Source organism: Neopsephotus bourkii, unplaced genomic scaffold (genome assembly GCF_033783945.1).
Source record: "Neopsephotus bourkii isolate Nb327-2 ecotype Australia unplaced genomic scaffold, CSIRO-AGI_Nbou_v1 NB_30, whole genome shotgun sequence".
NCBI classification, from domain to species: domain Eukaryota; kingdom Metazoa; phylum Chordata; class Aves; order Psittaciformes; family Psittacidae; genus Neopsephotus; species Neopsephotus bourkii.
In genome coordinates, this window is record NW_026900547.1 from 1,079,087 (window position 1) to 1,093,475 (window position 14,389).

The following is a 14,389-nucleotide window of genomic DNA, read 5'->3' on the forward strand; positions in this document are numbered from 1 at the left end:
ACTTTCTGCTACATTTTTCTCTATGCTGTTGATTGGATTCTTCACCCACTTCCCAGCTTGAAAAGAAAATATTGTTTGTTTTATTTTTCTTTTTTTCATCTCCCCTTCCTCCCTTTTTTCTGTTGTCCTTATGTATAAGAACTTCACTGTTTATTTTGCTGTCAGAAAGGGTCAGATGAAGGTAACTCATCTCAAATACAACATTAGATGCATACATTCCTACCCCACAAGATGAGCCTCTACTTCAGTTACACCCTCTGCCTCAAACCCTTTTCACTATCCTCTGCAACGCCCTCTTCTTCAACACCACAGAGACTTCACTGTCTGTTGCTGTCCTTCCTAGAACTCTCAAATGCATGGACCAAGTTCTTGTAGGCATTGCAGAACTGTCACAGGAACTACTGCCTTGCAGAGAACAGACCTTCCACTGACTATCTGGCTGCATCTATGCAGTCTTCCCTATTAACTCAGTAAGAACCTGTAGTGGGGCATTAGCTGCAATCACTGATTTACTTCATCTGTCATGAGGGATGAACTCTTGTCTCCTTTGATAGCCAGAATTTCCAAAATTCAGTCAGAGAAAGCGTCCAGACACTTGCACTGGGAATACCAGGTGCAACAAATAAATTGGACTAAGATACATTAGTAGCAATTTTCCTGGGAACAACCTGAAAGCTCCCCGCTCCCCGTAGCTTCTCATGCTATGCTCAGTTATCATACTTCTCCATTTTCCCTCTCTTCTCACCAGCCCAATCTTGATAGCTTTATCTGAAATACTCTCCCTTCTTCAAAAGGATATTATTCCCAAGCTATGCATTTCTACTCAGTCCAAACCGTTTTACATCCAAGTCACTTACGTACAGAGTAAATGAACACTACTCTTTCTCCTTCTACATGGAATGAAGGCAAATTTAGATCAGTGACAGGATTCTCTTTTCCCACTGCCTCTTCCTCCCTTTAACCCATGACAAAGAAGAAGGAAAAGATCATTGGCTTTCCATGGCTTTATACCTCCACAGAAAATCAGTTAAAAAAATACCGGGGCATGAGCCGAAATACAAATCTCATTTAATCAGACAGTCTTGAGAAAGCAAAGGAAGTGGTCATGCTAGAAAAAAAAAAAAACAAAACAACACACTTCTGTATAAATCTGAGGATGAGACCTCTTAATCTGTTTCCCCAATTTCTTTTTCCCAAATTATTTTTTACTGGGAAAAATTCAACAGCAAAATTTCAACATCTATTTTTTTCTTTAAGGAAAAAAGCCAACAACAGCAGCAAAAAGTCCACAATAAAGGAGACAAAATCAAATGCTGGGATCTTGTGTGTTTACATATCAAAGACAAGAAGCTGACCAAAAGAACAGTCTTTGACAGGAAATATAAAAGTTCATTGTATATATCAGAAAAAGTAAATCATGAGCTCCCAAACAAGTCCTGCTCTCTTGTTAACCCAGCAGCAAGTATCAAGCTAAATACTGTAATCATGCCAGTCATTAGTTACTGCTCAGCCTCCTGTCTCCAGCCCGGAAATTAGTCTGCTCAGAGCCCAGATAGCTGAACAATCAGTCATGTTTTATCATATAGCTGAGGCTAAGAGGCCAATCTGAAGGAAAGCTACATATGTTCTATATTAGGAAGAAAATACCTAAGTTAAAGAACTTAATTTACATTACAACAAAAAGTATGCGTTTAAAGCATAACAATGTAAAAAACTAACAAAACAAAATTCCTCATAGCTCTGTTGTGATTTGCAAAGGAAGTTCGCATAAACGTAAACTTTTAAAATTTTACTCAAAGAGTTATGAACTGTTGCTAAACTGAATTTACAATTAAACTAGGGAGGCATTTCTTACTGTAAACAATTATAGGCAACTATTGCAGGCAACTATTGCAATGAATTAATGAAGAAATAATTTTCTTTTGCATTTTTTTGGAAAGCATAAATTTATTAGGTTAAAAGCATAAATTACAAATCACTATTGATCAGAATAGGCATTTAAGATATCTTTTGTATTTTTAGTGTATTCCAGCTCATGTAAATTATAAAAGAAGTTAACATTAACAGTTCCTATAATAGAGATTTCCTATAGTCACTACCAAGGTATACTACAGGAGTAATCTTTCTTTAATGGAATAACAGTACAATAAACTAGTAGTAGCAACTTCTTTTTTTAAATATGAGAAATGCAACACCAAGATAAAAGACTAGGTGAAATTTTATTTAACCCTGCCCACTGTTGTAAAAGCATATTATATTATAAACAGAATAATATATATTCAATTGTTATATTAATGTGACAGTGACAGAAGCAAAGTTGGCTTACTACCTCCAATTTCAAGTACAGAAATGTAAATTTTTAATTATAATGACTCAATTTTCAAATAATTATATAATGTAGCTTTAATATCCATCCTAAACTGACACACTTGGTAATCTGTTGCTTCAGCTAGAAGGAAGGTGTACTTTCTATAAAGACCTCTTTCCAAAAAAAGGCTGTAAATATTAACAGAGTTTTTAACAGAATAATGCTTCCTAATTCCCCACAAACCAAAATATAAAAGATCTGAGTCCTTGCACTTGCTTCATAAGGAACAACTACAGAGATTGTGCTGGGTGAAACATCCAACAGCAAAAATCTAAACAGCAGTGAACAGAAGTCCATAAGCCTGATTTTAAGAATGTAAGCAACAAGCTATTAGAGACAAAAGAAACAAATTCGCCCTTTACATTCTTCTGTTGCTTGTGACATCTAGTGGGTATAAAAGCAGCCTGGAAGAACAAATAGCAACTGCTGCTTTTTCAGTGTTTGGTTTAGTTATTGCCTTAACGTACCTGGAAATTATTTCCATTTCACAGTCAACAAATGTAAAAATGTTTTTATGAGTTATATTCTGCTTTGAACACTTCAGAATTTTATTTGAAACAAAGGATTCCACAGGATTCCCTTCCGAAGCCATTTCTACATACATGAATTACACAAAGGTGTTTGGAAGCAGCCAGCATGGGCTTATCAAAAGCAAATGTCATCACTGCTTTCACCCATGAGGTCACTGGTGCCAAGGACAAGGAAAGGGCAGTGGATGCTGCTTGACTTGAGCGCGGCTCTCCCTTAGAGATATTGTGATCAGTGAGAAAAAGGCCAAGTAAGTAAGAATAGATAAGGTTACTGGAAAACTGGCTGGACTACTGGCTACAAGAGTTGTAATCAGCAAAGTTCAGACAGGTCCAGAAACTAGTGCAGTCAGTCCCTCAGGGATGAGTATCCGGACAAGTAACAATTTAACATCTTCATTAACAACCTGGATGATGCTGCAAGACCACGCTCTCAGCAGGACTGCAGATGACACCAAACTGAGCACAGTCAAAATGCCGGAGGGCAGGACTTCTACTCAGTGATCCATGACAGCTTAGAAAAAGTGGGTGGATAGTTATCTCAAACTTCAGAAAAAGCAAAGGAAGTCTCACAACTGGGATGGAACAATCTAATGGAACAACATAGGTTGGAGGATAACTGCTTGCAAAGCAGCTCCAAGAAAGGGATCAGGGGAGTCCCAGTAGATAATCTGAACAGGAAGCAGCAGTATACCCTTGCACCAAAGGTGGCCAGCTGCATGGGCTGTATTAGGATGAGCACAGCATTCAATCCAGGAAGTGACTCTTCACCTCCATTTGGCACTTCTAAGACTGCATCAGAGTATTGTATCCAGTTTTGGACACCCAGTACAAGAAAAAAATGGAGATACTGAAGAAAGTCTGGGGGAGAGACATCACATGGTTCAGGGAGCTGGAGAACTTGTCCTGCATGGAGAGTTTGAGGGACCTGAGTTCATTCAGCCTTAAGAAGACAAGTTTTCAAGGGGATTTTATTGCTGCCTGTAACTGTAATTGGTCATGCTTGACCAATCTCGTAGCCTTTTATGAGGAAATAACAGGGTGGATGGATGATGGCAGAGCGGAGGATGTGGTCTACCTTGACTTCAGCAAAGCGTTTGACACGGTCTCCCACAGCATCCTTGCGGCTAAATTGAGGAAGTGTGGTCTGGATGATCAGGTAGTGAGGTGGACTGTGAACTGGCTGAAGGAGAGAAGCCAGAGAGTTGTAGTCTATGGGGCGGAGTCTACTTGGAGGCCTGTAACTAGTGGAGGGCCTCAAGGGTCGGTTCTGGGACCAGTATTATTTAATATATTCATCAACGATTTAGATGAGGGTATTGAGTGTACTATCAGCAAGTTTGCTGATGACACTAAGCTGGGAGGGGTGGCCGACACGCCAGAAGGCTGTGCTGCCATCCAGAGAGACCTGGACAGGCTGGAGGGTTGGGCGGGGAATAACTTGATGAAATATAACAAGGGAAAGTGTAGAGTCCTGCATCTGGGCAGGAACAACCCCAGGTTCCAGTATAGGCTGGGGAACGACCTGTTAGAGAGCAGTGTAGGGGAGAGGGACCTGGGGGTCCTGGTGGACGACAGGGTGACCATGAGCCGACACTGTGCCCTTGTGGCCAAGAAGGCCAATGGCATCCTGGGGTGTATTAGAAGGGGGGTGGTTAGTAGGTCAAGAGAGGTTCTCCTTCCCCTCTACTCTGCCCTGGTGAGACCTCATCTGGAATATTGTGTCCAGTTCTGGGCCCCTCAGTTTAAGAAGGACAGGGACCTGCTGGAGAGAGTCCAGCGCAGGGCAACTAAGATGATTAAGGGAGTGGAGCATCTCCCTTATGAGGAAAGACTGAGGGAGCTGGGTCTCTATAGTTTGGAGAAGAGGAGATTGAGGGGTGACCTTATTAGTGTATATAAATATATAAAGGGGGAGTGTCACGAGGATGGAGCCAGGCTCTTCTCAGTGGCAAACAATGAAAGGACAAGGGGAAATGGGTACAAATTGGAACACAAGAGGTTCCACTTAAACCTGAGAAGAAACTTCTTCTCAGTGAGGGTGACGGAACACTGGAACAGGCTGCCCAGGGAGGTTGTGGAATCTCCTTCTCTGGAGACATTCAAGACCCGCCTGGACACGTTCCTGTGTAACCTTATCTAGGTGTTCCTGCTCCGGCAGGGGGATTGGACTAGATGATCTTTTGAGGTCCCTTCCAATCTCTAACATACTGTGATACTGTGATACTGTGTAACTACCTGTTCAGGGGGTGGAGAGAAATTGAAGCCAGACTCTTGGAGGCTCACAGCAATCAGAAAAGAGGCAATAAATACGAACTAGAACATGCAAAAATGGGATGATTTTTTTTTTTTTTTTTTTACTCTTTTGGTAGTCAAATACTGGATCAAATTGTCCAGAGATTTTGTGGAATCTCCATCCTTAAAGGTGTTCAAAAACTGACGGGACAGTTCAAAAACTGGTCTAGTCAGATTAGACCTCCTTTGAACACGTATTGGACTAGATGGCCTGTGAAGGCCCCTTCTGATTTTAATTATTTTGCCAAACTATGAAGCCTACTTTTGCTCCACGTGGGTTTCTTGTCCACTGCTAATGTGAATCAAGAACATGACTTTCTATTCATCTAAATGATCCCATCCCCCTTTTTAGTATTGATAATCTTTCTAATATTTTAAACGAGTAAGATAAAAATGCAGACTAGTATTCAGCACTCGCACTACGGTTGTTCAGTTCTTCGGTACCATTTTTGATGAGAACATGTATTCATAAACATACCAACTCGGACAAAAGAATAATATTGCTGCTAAACTCTTCATCGTCATCTTTGATTATTACTGAAAACTTCATGTTAAAGGATGTACAACATTATTGGTTTGACAAGCAATCCTCCATTCATGAAATATCCATTCTAAACAGATCGTAATTTGGGTTGTACACAGAATACATTCTACAATTATATCTAATGGAGAACAGCTCTACATTACCATATTTCCATAATCCTATTTTCAAAAAATTCTTTGAGTTATTAAAAGCAAGGAACAAAGATTCATGAGAATGGAAGCAGGTTCATTCTAAATCACTAGATATGGACAAATTGCCTTAATCATTGGTGTGCTAATCACCTAGTGTAATGCAAAAAGAGTTTTTGTCAGCATCATTAGAACTGACTTTGTCAGTATCTCTAAGCCCATAAAAGAAGGCTGAGGGATTTCTCCTTAAAATTTTAGAATAAAAATTTAGTTTAGTCCCCCACTGATGGAAATGCTATAAGCTAAGCCATATCTAAGATGTTTAAGAATAGTTTTAGGAACTGATCTTAGTATTACAGTAATTAGTTTTTTTTTTACTCCATCTCTGAATTTCTCCCACTGAAGAGAACTAACCAGAGCAAGTAACTTCCCAAGTTCCTCTTATAAAAGAGGCGTTATACAGAAAAACAATCCTTAAATTAGTTACACTTACACAATTAGTTATACCATCAGCAATTTTCCTGTAATATTATTTCACATCGCTGAGAGCAATAGCTCTTCTTTTAACTGTTATATGAATAAAATAAGAGCCTAAATTAGCTCAAATTCCTACCAATTGTGACAGCTTTCTACTTACCAACCTGAAGTTCGGCTGCCAGACTAAAAAGGAAGATACTTTCTAAAATTACAAATAATAAATGTTTTACTGCAAGATTACTGTCTCAGCCAGCAAATACACAGCATAAAATTTGTACATACTGTATTGTTGTATATAGCTGGTCATAATTTCCTTTCTTATTTACCTCTTTCACACTGAGGGCCAGTAAATCCGTAGACACACGCACAGCGATTAGGTCCAACACACCGTCCTCCATTCTGGCAGCCATTTTCACAGACAGCTTTAATTAGCAAAAATAAGATAGTTTTAAAACTTATTTCTAAGACTACCTTATGCAATATTCAAAAATAGTATTTTTCCTATCAACTGCCTTAAGTCTTTCTGGACCTGATGATCAAACTCATCTCCTTCCTACTCATCATCACCAACAATAATGATTATCCAAGTCAAATTCTGTAAGTACCTGTATAACGCTAATTGCAAGCAGCTGTTCAATTATTTTCAGCACAGATTCTTAGCAGATGTTTAACTTAAGTATATTTTTAGACAGTTCTGCAGCTCTATTCACTAATTATAAGAACTTACAATCCATCAGCAAAATTAGCAGATAAAAACTATTCTGAGGGAGTTTGAGCATATTGGGTTATGCTATGTCATCATAACAGCAACAAACTTTTCATGAAGGGGGCTTGGGGAGTCTGAGAGACAGATAAATCAGCTCTCAAAGTTGATACTACTGGCAGAAGTCAAGTTTAGAGCAAGAGAAAAGAATTACTGCTTTAATTAATCTTTACGTGTCTTCAGAAACTGTGTTTCCTAGAACATCCCAACAAGGAATAAAACATTTTGGGGGGAGTATAAATCCACAGTATATACAGATGGAGAAGGTACTTTACGGCTGTGGGACTTCAGAACACCCACTCACGCTATTTATTAATAGTGCGAATCAAGAAGAAAGCCTCCTGCCAAAGCACTGAAATCTTCTCAATTTGAAATGAAGACAGTTCTTCAGTGTGGCTCAAAATACCACTGAAGCAGTGTTTTAACTATGTCTGTTTTCCAGGACATACATCCTTTTTTTCAGGTTAGCAGATGCTCCAAAACAAAGCATTTCACCTTAAAAGGAGAGCCCCACTGTTCTGAAGTGTCTCTGAGCAACAGAAAAGAGATTTTAGTCTAAAACTCTAGGTTGCTTTCCTACACAGAAGCCCCCAGTCTGAAGGTGGAATTCGTAACATATTTGAGTATCCAGCACAGAAAAAACTCAGCAACCTAGAGAAGGTATGTATTTCTGGAAACTGCCTCCTATATCACAATGGGGACCATAAAATATACTGGCATGTGGAAATGTGATAAAGTCTTTCTTATTGAGAACTACAGAACTGAATTACTTTTTACTGAGAATGCATACCTTATGCGTAAAATGAAGATACTTCTCTGCAGGTGTTAAATTAATGAATTAATGGACAATAACAATGTAGTGAGACAATTAACTTCGGTATATTTAATACATGATATCTTATTAAAACAAAACAAAGATATATTTACATTTTTTAGACATTCATTCGAAATTGCATTTAAAAGACAAATACTCAATCTTCCTTGAAATTTTAACAGTCCTATACACTGAGGCCAATCTCCAGATTATTTTCAGATCTTCTGGATTTTTTGTCCAGATTTTCTGGATTGCTTTAGAATTGCTGTTTGAAAATCCAATCCTCTTTTCCTTTATTCATCGGAAATATGCTCTCTCTGAGACCATTCAGGTTTTGATACAACACTTTAAAATTAACAGAAAGGAGCCAGAAGCTCTAGGGTCACGTTTTAGGATTACAATTATTACCCAAGATTTTAGAGAATTTTATTGAGGTAGAAATAAAGCAAGCACAAGACTGCTCTTCAGCATTTGTTAAAATGGCTGAGGAAAAAAGGTTGTGTTTTTTTTTGTTTTTTGTTTTTTTGGTTTTTTTTTACAATATTCAGCCTGCTCTTTGCAGAGATGCCTTTTATTTGTCTCTAGCTCCTTCGGACTTACTTAAGCAACTAATTTCTCAGCTAATTAGTAGCCAGCTGGCCTCAGAAAACACTTTGAGCTTCTCTTCATCCTTGCAGCCTTCAGTGACTTCCATTGTTTGCTAAATTTGTATGGCTTGTAAACACTATAATGCGATAGGTAGAGCTGTGCAAATAATTGACTTTTTAGCTTGTCTGCAAAACCGAAAAGGTATCTTTATTTAGTCACACAGAAAACCATGCTTCAACCTAGTAGCTTGACTGCTCTTACAAAATGGAGAAACTTCACCATACAGAATGAAAAAATAGTGGTTGTCTGGTAAGGAAAGGAGACTGGAATTTATATTGCCATTGTTCCCTATGGATTTTTCAAAACTATTTGATGAATTTGATTTCTAGTTTGAATTTTAGAGAATACAAATGCATGAACTGACTTTCAGCTAAACTCTCTACCTCAAAACAGCATTAAATTTCTCACAGACATTTCATTATATTTCAGCATATTGGCTTTTATTATCTTCCTACTCATCCTAAAATAAGAAGGTTAACTTGCAGGACTTTTGTGGATTTACGTTTAGATGCAACAGAGCAATTACTTACGCTGCCCACAGTAAGTTCCAATGTAGCCTTCCTGGCACTGGCACCGGTCATCCGTGCATGTACCCCCGTTCATGCACCTGATGCTGCACTGTTGTACTGCAGTGGAACCCAGGCAGAGAGATATCAGTGTTAGGCAAAAATACCACGTTGGGAAGCAAATGTGGGTAAGAGCAGAGATGTCTGAAAGTAGACATGAGCTTTGTATAATATATGTTGTGAATATAAGTGTACACTGAGCTATTCTTGTAACCAAAGAGGTCGAAGCTGTAGATATTAGTCAGACATTATTTTAAAAACAACCATGAAGTTTTTTAAGTTTTCCATGAATATATTTAGCATCTTCGAATATTTCACTATCTTGGCTGTACAATCTTAGTTTCTTAGAAAAAATGCATTTAATGAAAACACTACACACATTTATATTTAAACCAGCTTATGCCTTTAAACACATTTGTTTCCAATTTGTCACACAGAGTAAACACGCACCCATGGTATATCAAACTTTATAAAAAAAACCTAGAGATACACCAAAGTGTAAGTTACATGAGTGTATGCAATAATGACAGGTTATTTTTAAAGAATTTACACAGTAGTTATTTTTCAGTTGATGCTCAAAGAGAATTAATTATAATGAAATCTCTAATGAAAATCAATATAACTAGTCCTTACTAGATTTTGATCCACAGGTAGGTGATATTTGTCCACTTGCACAGGTGCACATGTTAGGACGGGAACAAAATCCATCACCGCAGCTGTTTTTACAAATTGCTGAGGAAGAAGACAAAAAGTGGTTAACAGTAACCCTAGTGCCCAACTACAGGAAAAAATATAATAAAAGATTTGATAAATCAGAGTGGTGCCTTCCTTTCTGCCTCACCAGCCAAGGAAGCGCCACTGGACAAATGAACGACAGAGGCAGTTATAGTCAGCCAGGAGTTATAGGCCAAATCCAGATTCTAAAGGAAATCTAAATGAATACATCAAAATAATCTGCTGAATTAGCAAACACACCAAAAGAGAGACTGAAACATTTAGAGCCAAGTATGGCACAGGAGGTCCTTAAAAACCACATATGTGGTGCAAGATACAGCTTCTAAAGCACAAAGCTAAACAAGAATCAGTTTCTTTGTAAATAACTTTGCGGCTTTGAGAGTATCAAATAATCTGAAAGCATATCTTCACTGAAGGAGTACAAAAGTAACAAATACCTTCAGTAGATCTTTTGCCAAGATCATGCTGACTACTTAAAAACCCTGTCTATATATATTAGATTGAAAGAAAAAATCCACATGGTCATATACATTAAAAAAATTGCAGAGGTAAGACCATTCCAGAATGCTTGTGCTCCACTGCTGGCTTAGAAAAACATGCATAAATGAAACCCAGCTCCTATAAGGAAGCTATCTATTTTCTTGCTTCCCCATTACAGAATTCAAATATGGCCACAGTGCAAAGTACATGCTTTCTCCACCAAATCAGCAGCTCTGTTCCAATGCCGAACATGACCAGATCAGTTTTAGTAAACTCGTATCCTCCTTGACATACTCCAGTAAGGGCCACATTTTATTTACAAGAGAGGAGTAGACAAAGCCATATTAGTGATCCACTGACACCACTTTTCAGCTATCGAACAGAAGCAGAGTGCCTCATCTACATTTACTGTTAAATTCCTCAACAGCTATACCATAAGTGTGAAGCCATGAAAGGAGAAAGTATTTGTGGGATTTCACTATTTGGTTGCAATTAGAGACATACCACTGTCTGATGTGAAATACTTTCTTCATTAGCTGGCTTAGAAGTCAGAAACTGGATTTAGAACACTGTACAAACACAGGGAAACAGGGCTCTTTCTACCACGGTTCGGTCCATCTTTACACAACATAGCTCAATCTCCTGATTAACAAGGTCTACATTTAGACCATTTTCTTGGTTTATTATCTGCTAGAGAATAATGTTTTATCAGCTGAAAGCCTTAGAGCTGAAAGCATGTTCTAAGTATGCTTTTATCAGTACAGTTTATTTTAACAAACAAAAAAGTAAACCTACCCAGACCTTTGGTTTTCAGATAAAAGATTACTTTTAATCATAAATATGTCACAGACTGCTAATGACCATCATCACACTATCAACTGGAAACACTGTAAGGTCAGAGTACTTTCCTGTTGAAATACAACTATCTCATAGATCTTTCATCATGAAATTATACTTTAAAATCAGCAGTTAAAATCTGCAGTAATTATAATCAATGCATGTCCAGTAAGAAGTTTGCTAGCTTGTCTGTCATCCTGCACAAGAAACTCTGTCTAGCTAAACAGCTCTAGCTAGGGGTACCATCATCTCAATGAACGTTTTACATGAGCACAGAAATCTGTGCTTCAAAACCTTCACCAAAAAAACAAATAGAAAAGTATCACCCCTCAAAATACTAGAGAGCTGCAATTAAGATCCAGTAAGTAAACAGGAAGCAAAAGATGTCCTTTGTGTACGTAAACTAATAGTGATCAAAGGTTATTCTGGATGTGAAGAGATATGAAACAGAGGTCTTTACAATGCACTGAGAGTCACTGTTAAGGATAATGTATAAGGATTTCTGAAGGCATTTAAATCATCACCATAATTTCATCTGAGCTAGATACCCAGGTGAAATTGAAAATCCTGTCAAAAGTGTATTAGGTAGCCTAAATTAATTTTTAAAACTTAGGTTTACATTTAAGTAGACAATATTGTAAGAGATTAGAAATGTGATGTGAACATCCTAGGAGCTCCTCTTCTTCCACAACGGTATTGCTACCAGCACCTTCCTCTGAATGACTCAGTTAAACTTTGCTAGGAAATGCTAGGGCAAACTTAGATGAAAATCAGTGACATAAGGCACAATTATAAGAACTACTAGCAAATTTATCCATGTAATAGATAGGCTGTTAGTACTGAATCACAAGGTAAGAGACCAAATGTCACCATTAAGTTTGGTAGATCTTAACAACCAGTCTTTCCCTAGTTTAGTCCCAGATGTTTGTAGTTTGTTCGATGGAGTATTATAAAGACCTTCATTGCATACATAAAGGGCAATATGTTCTGAATTTGAGCATTCTTATTAGAAAAAGAGATGGTGACATGCTAGGATGGATGGGAAAACTTGCACTAAAATTCAGAAGCATGTGTCTAATACCAGCTCTAATCTGACACACAGGAAATCCAACTTAATTATCTGTCTGATTTTTCGGTGGACAGCATTCCCTAATGAGAGTATTAAATAGGTTTTATTTTTTTTCCACTAGGCCATGTCAACAGCCACATCTATCAGAAAAATTACCTATTATGACCAGGCAGTAATTCGAATCTACATGATTCTTAGCTATTAAAACACAACAATAACAGGCAAGAGAATAAGCAACCCAGATGTAAAAAAAAAATTAATAGTAATTCCAAGCATAGCACAGATGTTTCACAAAACTTCAGATCTGATTTGGTTTACATCAAGACCTTCTGATTTTACTTTTTTTTTCTATTAATATAGTTGATTATTTGATTTATGAAAGGTTTGTGGGTTTGAGGTTTTTTTTACCTTTTCCCTTCATTGTCGTATTCTTAAAAAAAAAAACCAAATTAAAAAAAAGCACAAAAAAAACCACATACACACACAAAAAAGACCCCAACCAAAACAAGAGCAAACATGTCTCCTAACAAGTCACCAATTAAAATGCAGTAATTGTCTAAGCTTTCAATTAAAAGAAACACAGGCATATAAATCCACCTTTTTTTTTTTTTTTTTTTTTTTAGATAAGGCTAAAGACAGAACAAATTCTCTTCTCTCATACAGAATGAAGCAATAACTCACAGGAGAACATTTATTTTTATTACTACCCCTAAGGCAGTAGAAACTTGAAGTAAGACACTTACGGACAATGCACTGATTTCCTCCTGGGAGCGTTTTCCATCCAGGGCAACAGTACGATCGGAATCTAGAGCCACACACATTTGGCCTGTTACACAAACAAATAAAAACATATATACAAAAATTTAAATGGGTGTAAATAGAATCCACAGTTTTATTCGCACACAAGGGAAGAAACCAGCTGCATGAAATAAACAAGCAAAAGGATGCATAGCAAAGATGTCTGCAAAAATTCCCCTTCAAAGGAATAAAGTATTCCTCCATCTCAAGAAGTTCTAAGCCATGTACAGAATGTACTAGTTGAACTGGTCAGCATGCAGAGGAGAGGCAGACTGGTAAACAGCAGTTGGCTCATCCCTGCTGGAACTATTTAGGATATGCAAGGGAGTTTGGTTCTGCATTCATATACAATTGGCTATAAAAAGTTGGCTACTAACTGACACAAGATAGAAGGGATGACGGGTCATAAAGACTAACAATCTAATGCAATTACCAAGAACTCCCCAAAACACTATAAAAAACAGATTTTGACTGCTTTCTCAATAAAAGGCAAAGAAGAGTGTCAAAGTACCTTAATACTCTAACACTCCTGACTAAAGTCCCGATGTGGTACTTCTACTTGTGATGTAGCCTCACACATCTGCTTTTAATAAGATCGCACTAATTAAAAGACCATATTTCATTGCTGAGGACAAAATTTCAAGTTCACCTAATCACAACTCTCCCCAGCCACGTAAAGGGGCCGGAAGGTAAGATGCACTCAGGGCAGAAACGAAGACCAGGAGCCTGTGTTTGAAGCCGGGAGCAGCCTGCTGAGGCTGGCAGCAGCGGGGAAGGGGGCTCAGACTAAGGAAGGCGGAGACGGAGCGCGTCCCTACCCACGGAGCACATCCTGCTGTCCTCGCCGGCGGACCCGGCCGGCGGCGCTGCCAGCTCCATCCTCCCGGTACGCGGCGTTGGGGTGGGTGCCGCCCAGGCGCATCGGCGGCAGCTGCTGCTGCTGCTGCCCGGCTGCGCCCTGCGTCCAGAGCATCAGGCAGCCCAGCAACAAGACGCAGGCCTGCACCCACAGCCACAGCCTTCTCTCCATCCTGCGGCGCTGGGGACAGCGAAGGAGGCGGGCGAGGGCCGGAGGGGATATGCCTGTCCCGCACCACCGTCGAAGGACACGGTGTCACGGCTCGCCGGGAAAAGGCTTCAGCCGCTGGAACAACTTCTTCTCTCCTCCCCAGCCTGCCCTGATGCAGCGGCCGTCAGAGCGATACGGTGATACCAACGGTGGGGTCCGCGTTGCATACCTCCCCCCCCCCCCTCCTCCTCCTCCTCCTCTCCTCTTTCTCCAAAGAGAGGGGAAAAAAGAGAAGGAAAGAAAAAGAAGTTGAGTTGATTGGGATTTTCTT

The 14,389-nt window shown here is 38.9% G+C and overlaps 1 protein-coding gene across 1 annotated transcript in view; it reads right to left on the bottom strand.

The window, feature by feature from the left end:
* FBN2 (fibrillin 2) overlaps positions 1–14,113 on the bottom strand; it is a 158,197-nt gene extending 144,084 nt beyond the window's left edge. Inside the window, exons 1-5 of the mRNA XM_061378346.1 lie at positions 13,868–14,113; positions 12,995–13,077; positions 9,764–9,862; positions 9,095–9,190; positions 6,666–6,761 (exon numbers count right to left, since the gene is read on the bottom strand). Coding sequence (XP_061234330.1) covers positions 6,666–6,761; positions 9,095–9,190; positions 9,764–9,862; positions 12,995–13,077; positions 13,868–14,079 — 586 coding nt within the window. The 5' untranslated portion in view covers positions 14,080–14,113. The remainder of the gene's footprint in view (positions 1–6,665; positions 6,762–9,094; positions 9,191–9,763; positions 9,863–12,994; positions 13,078–13,867) is intronic.
* Positions 14,114–14,389: the final 276 nt, after the last annotated feature.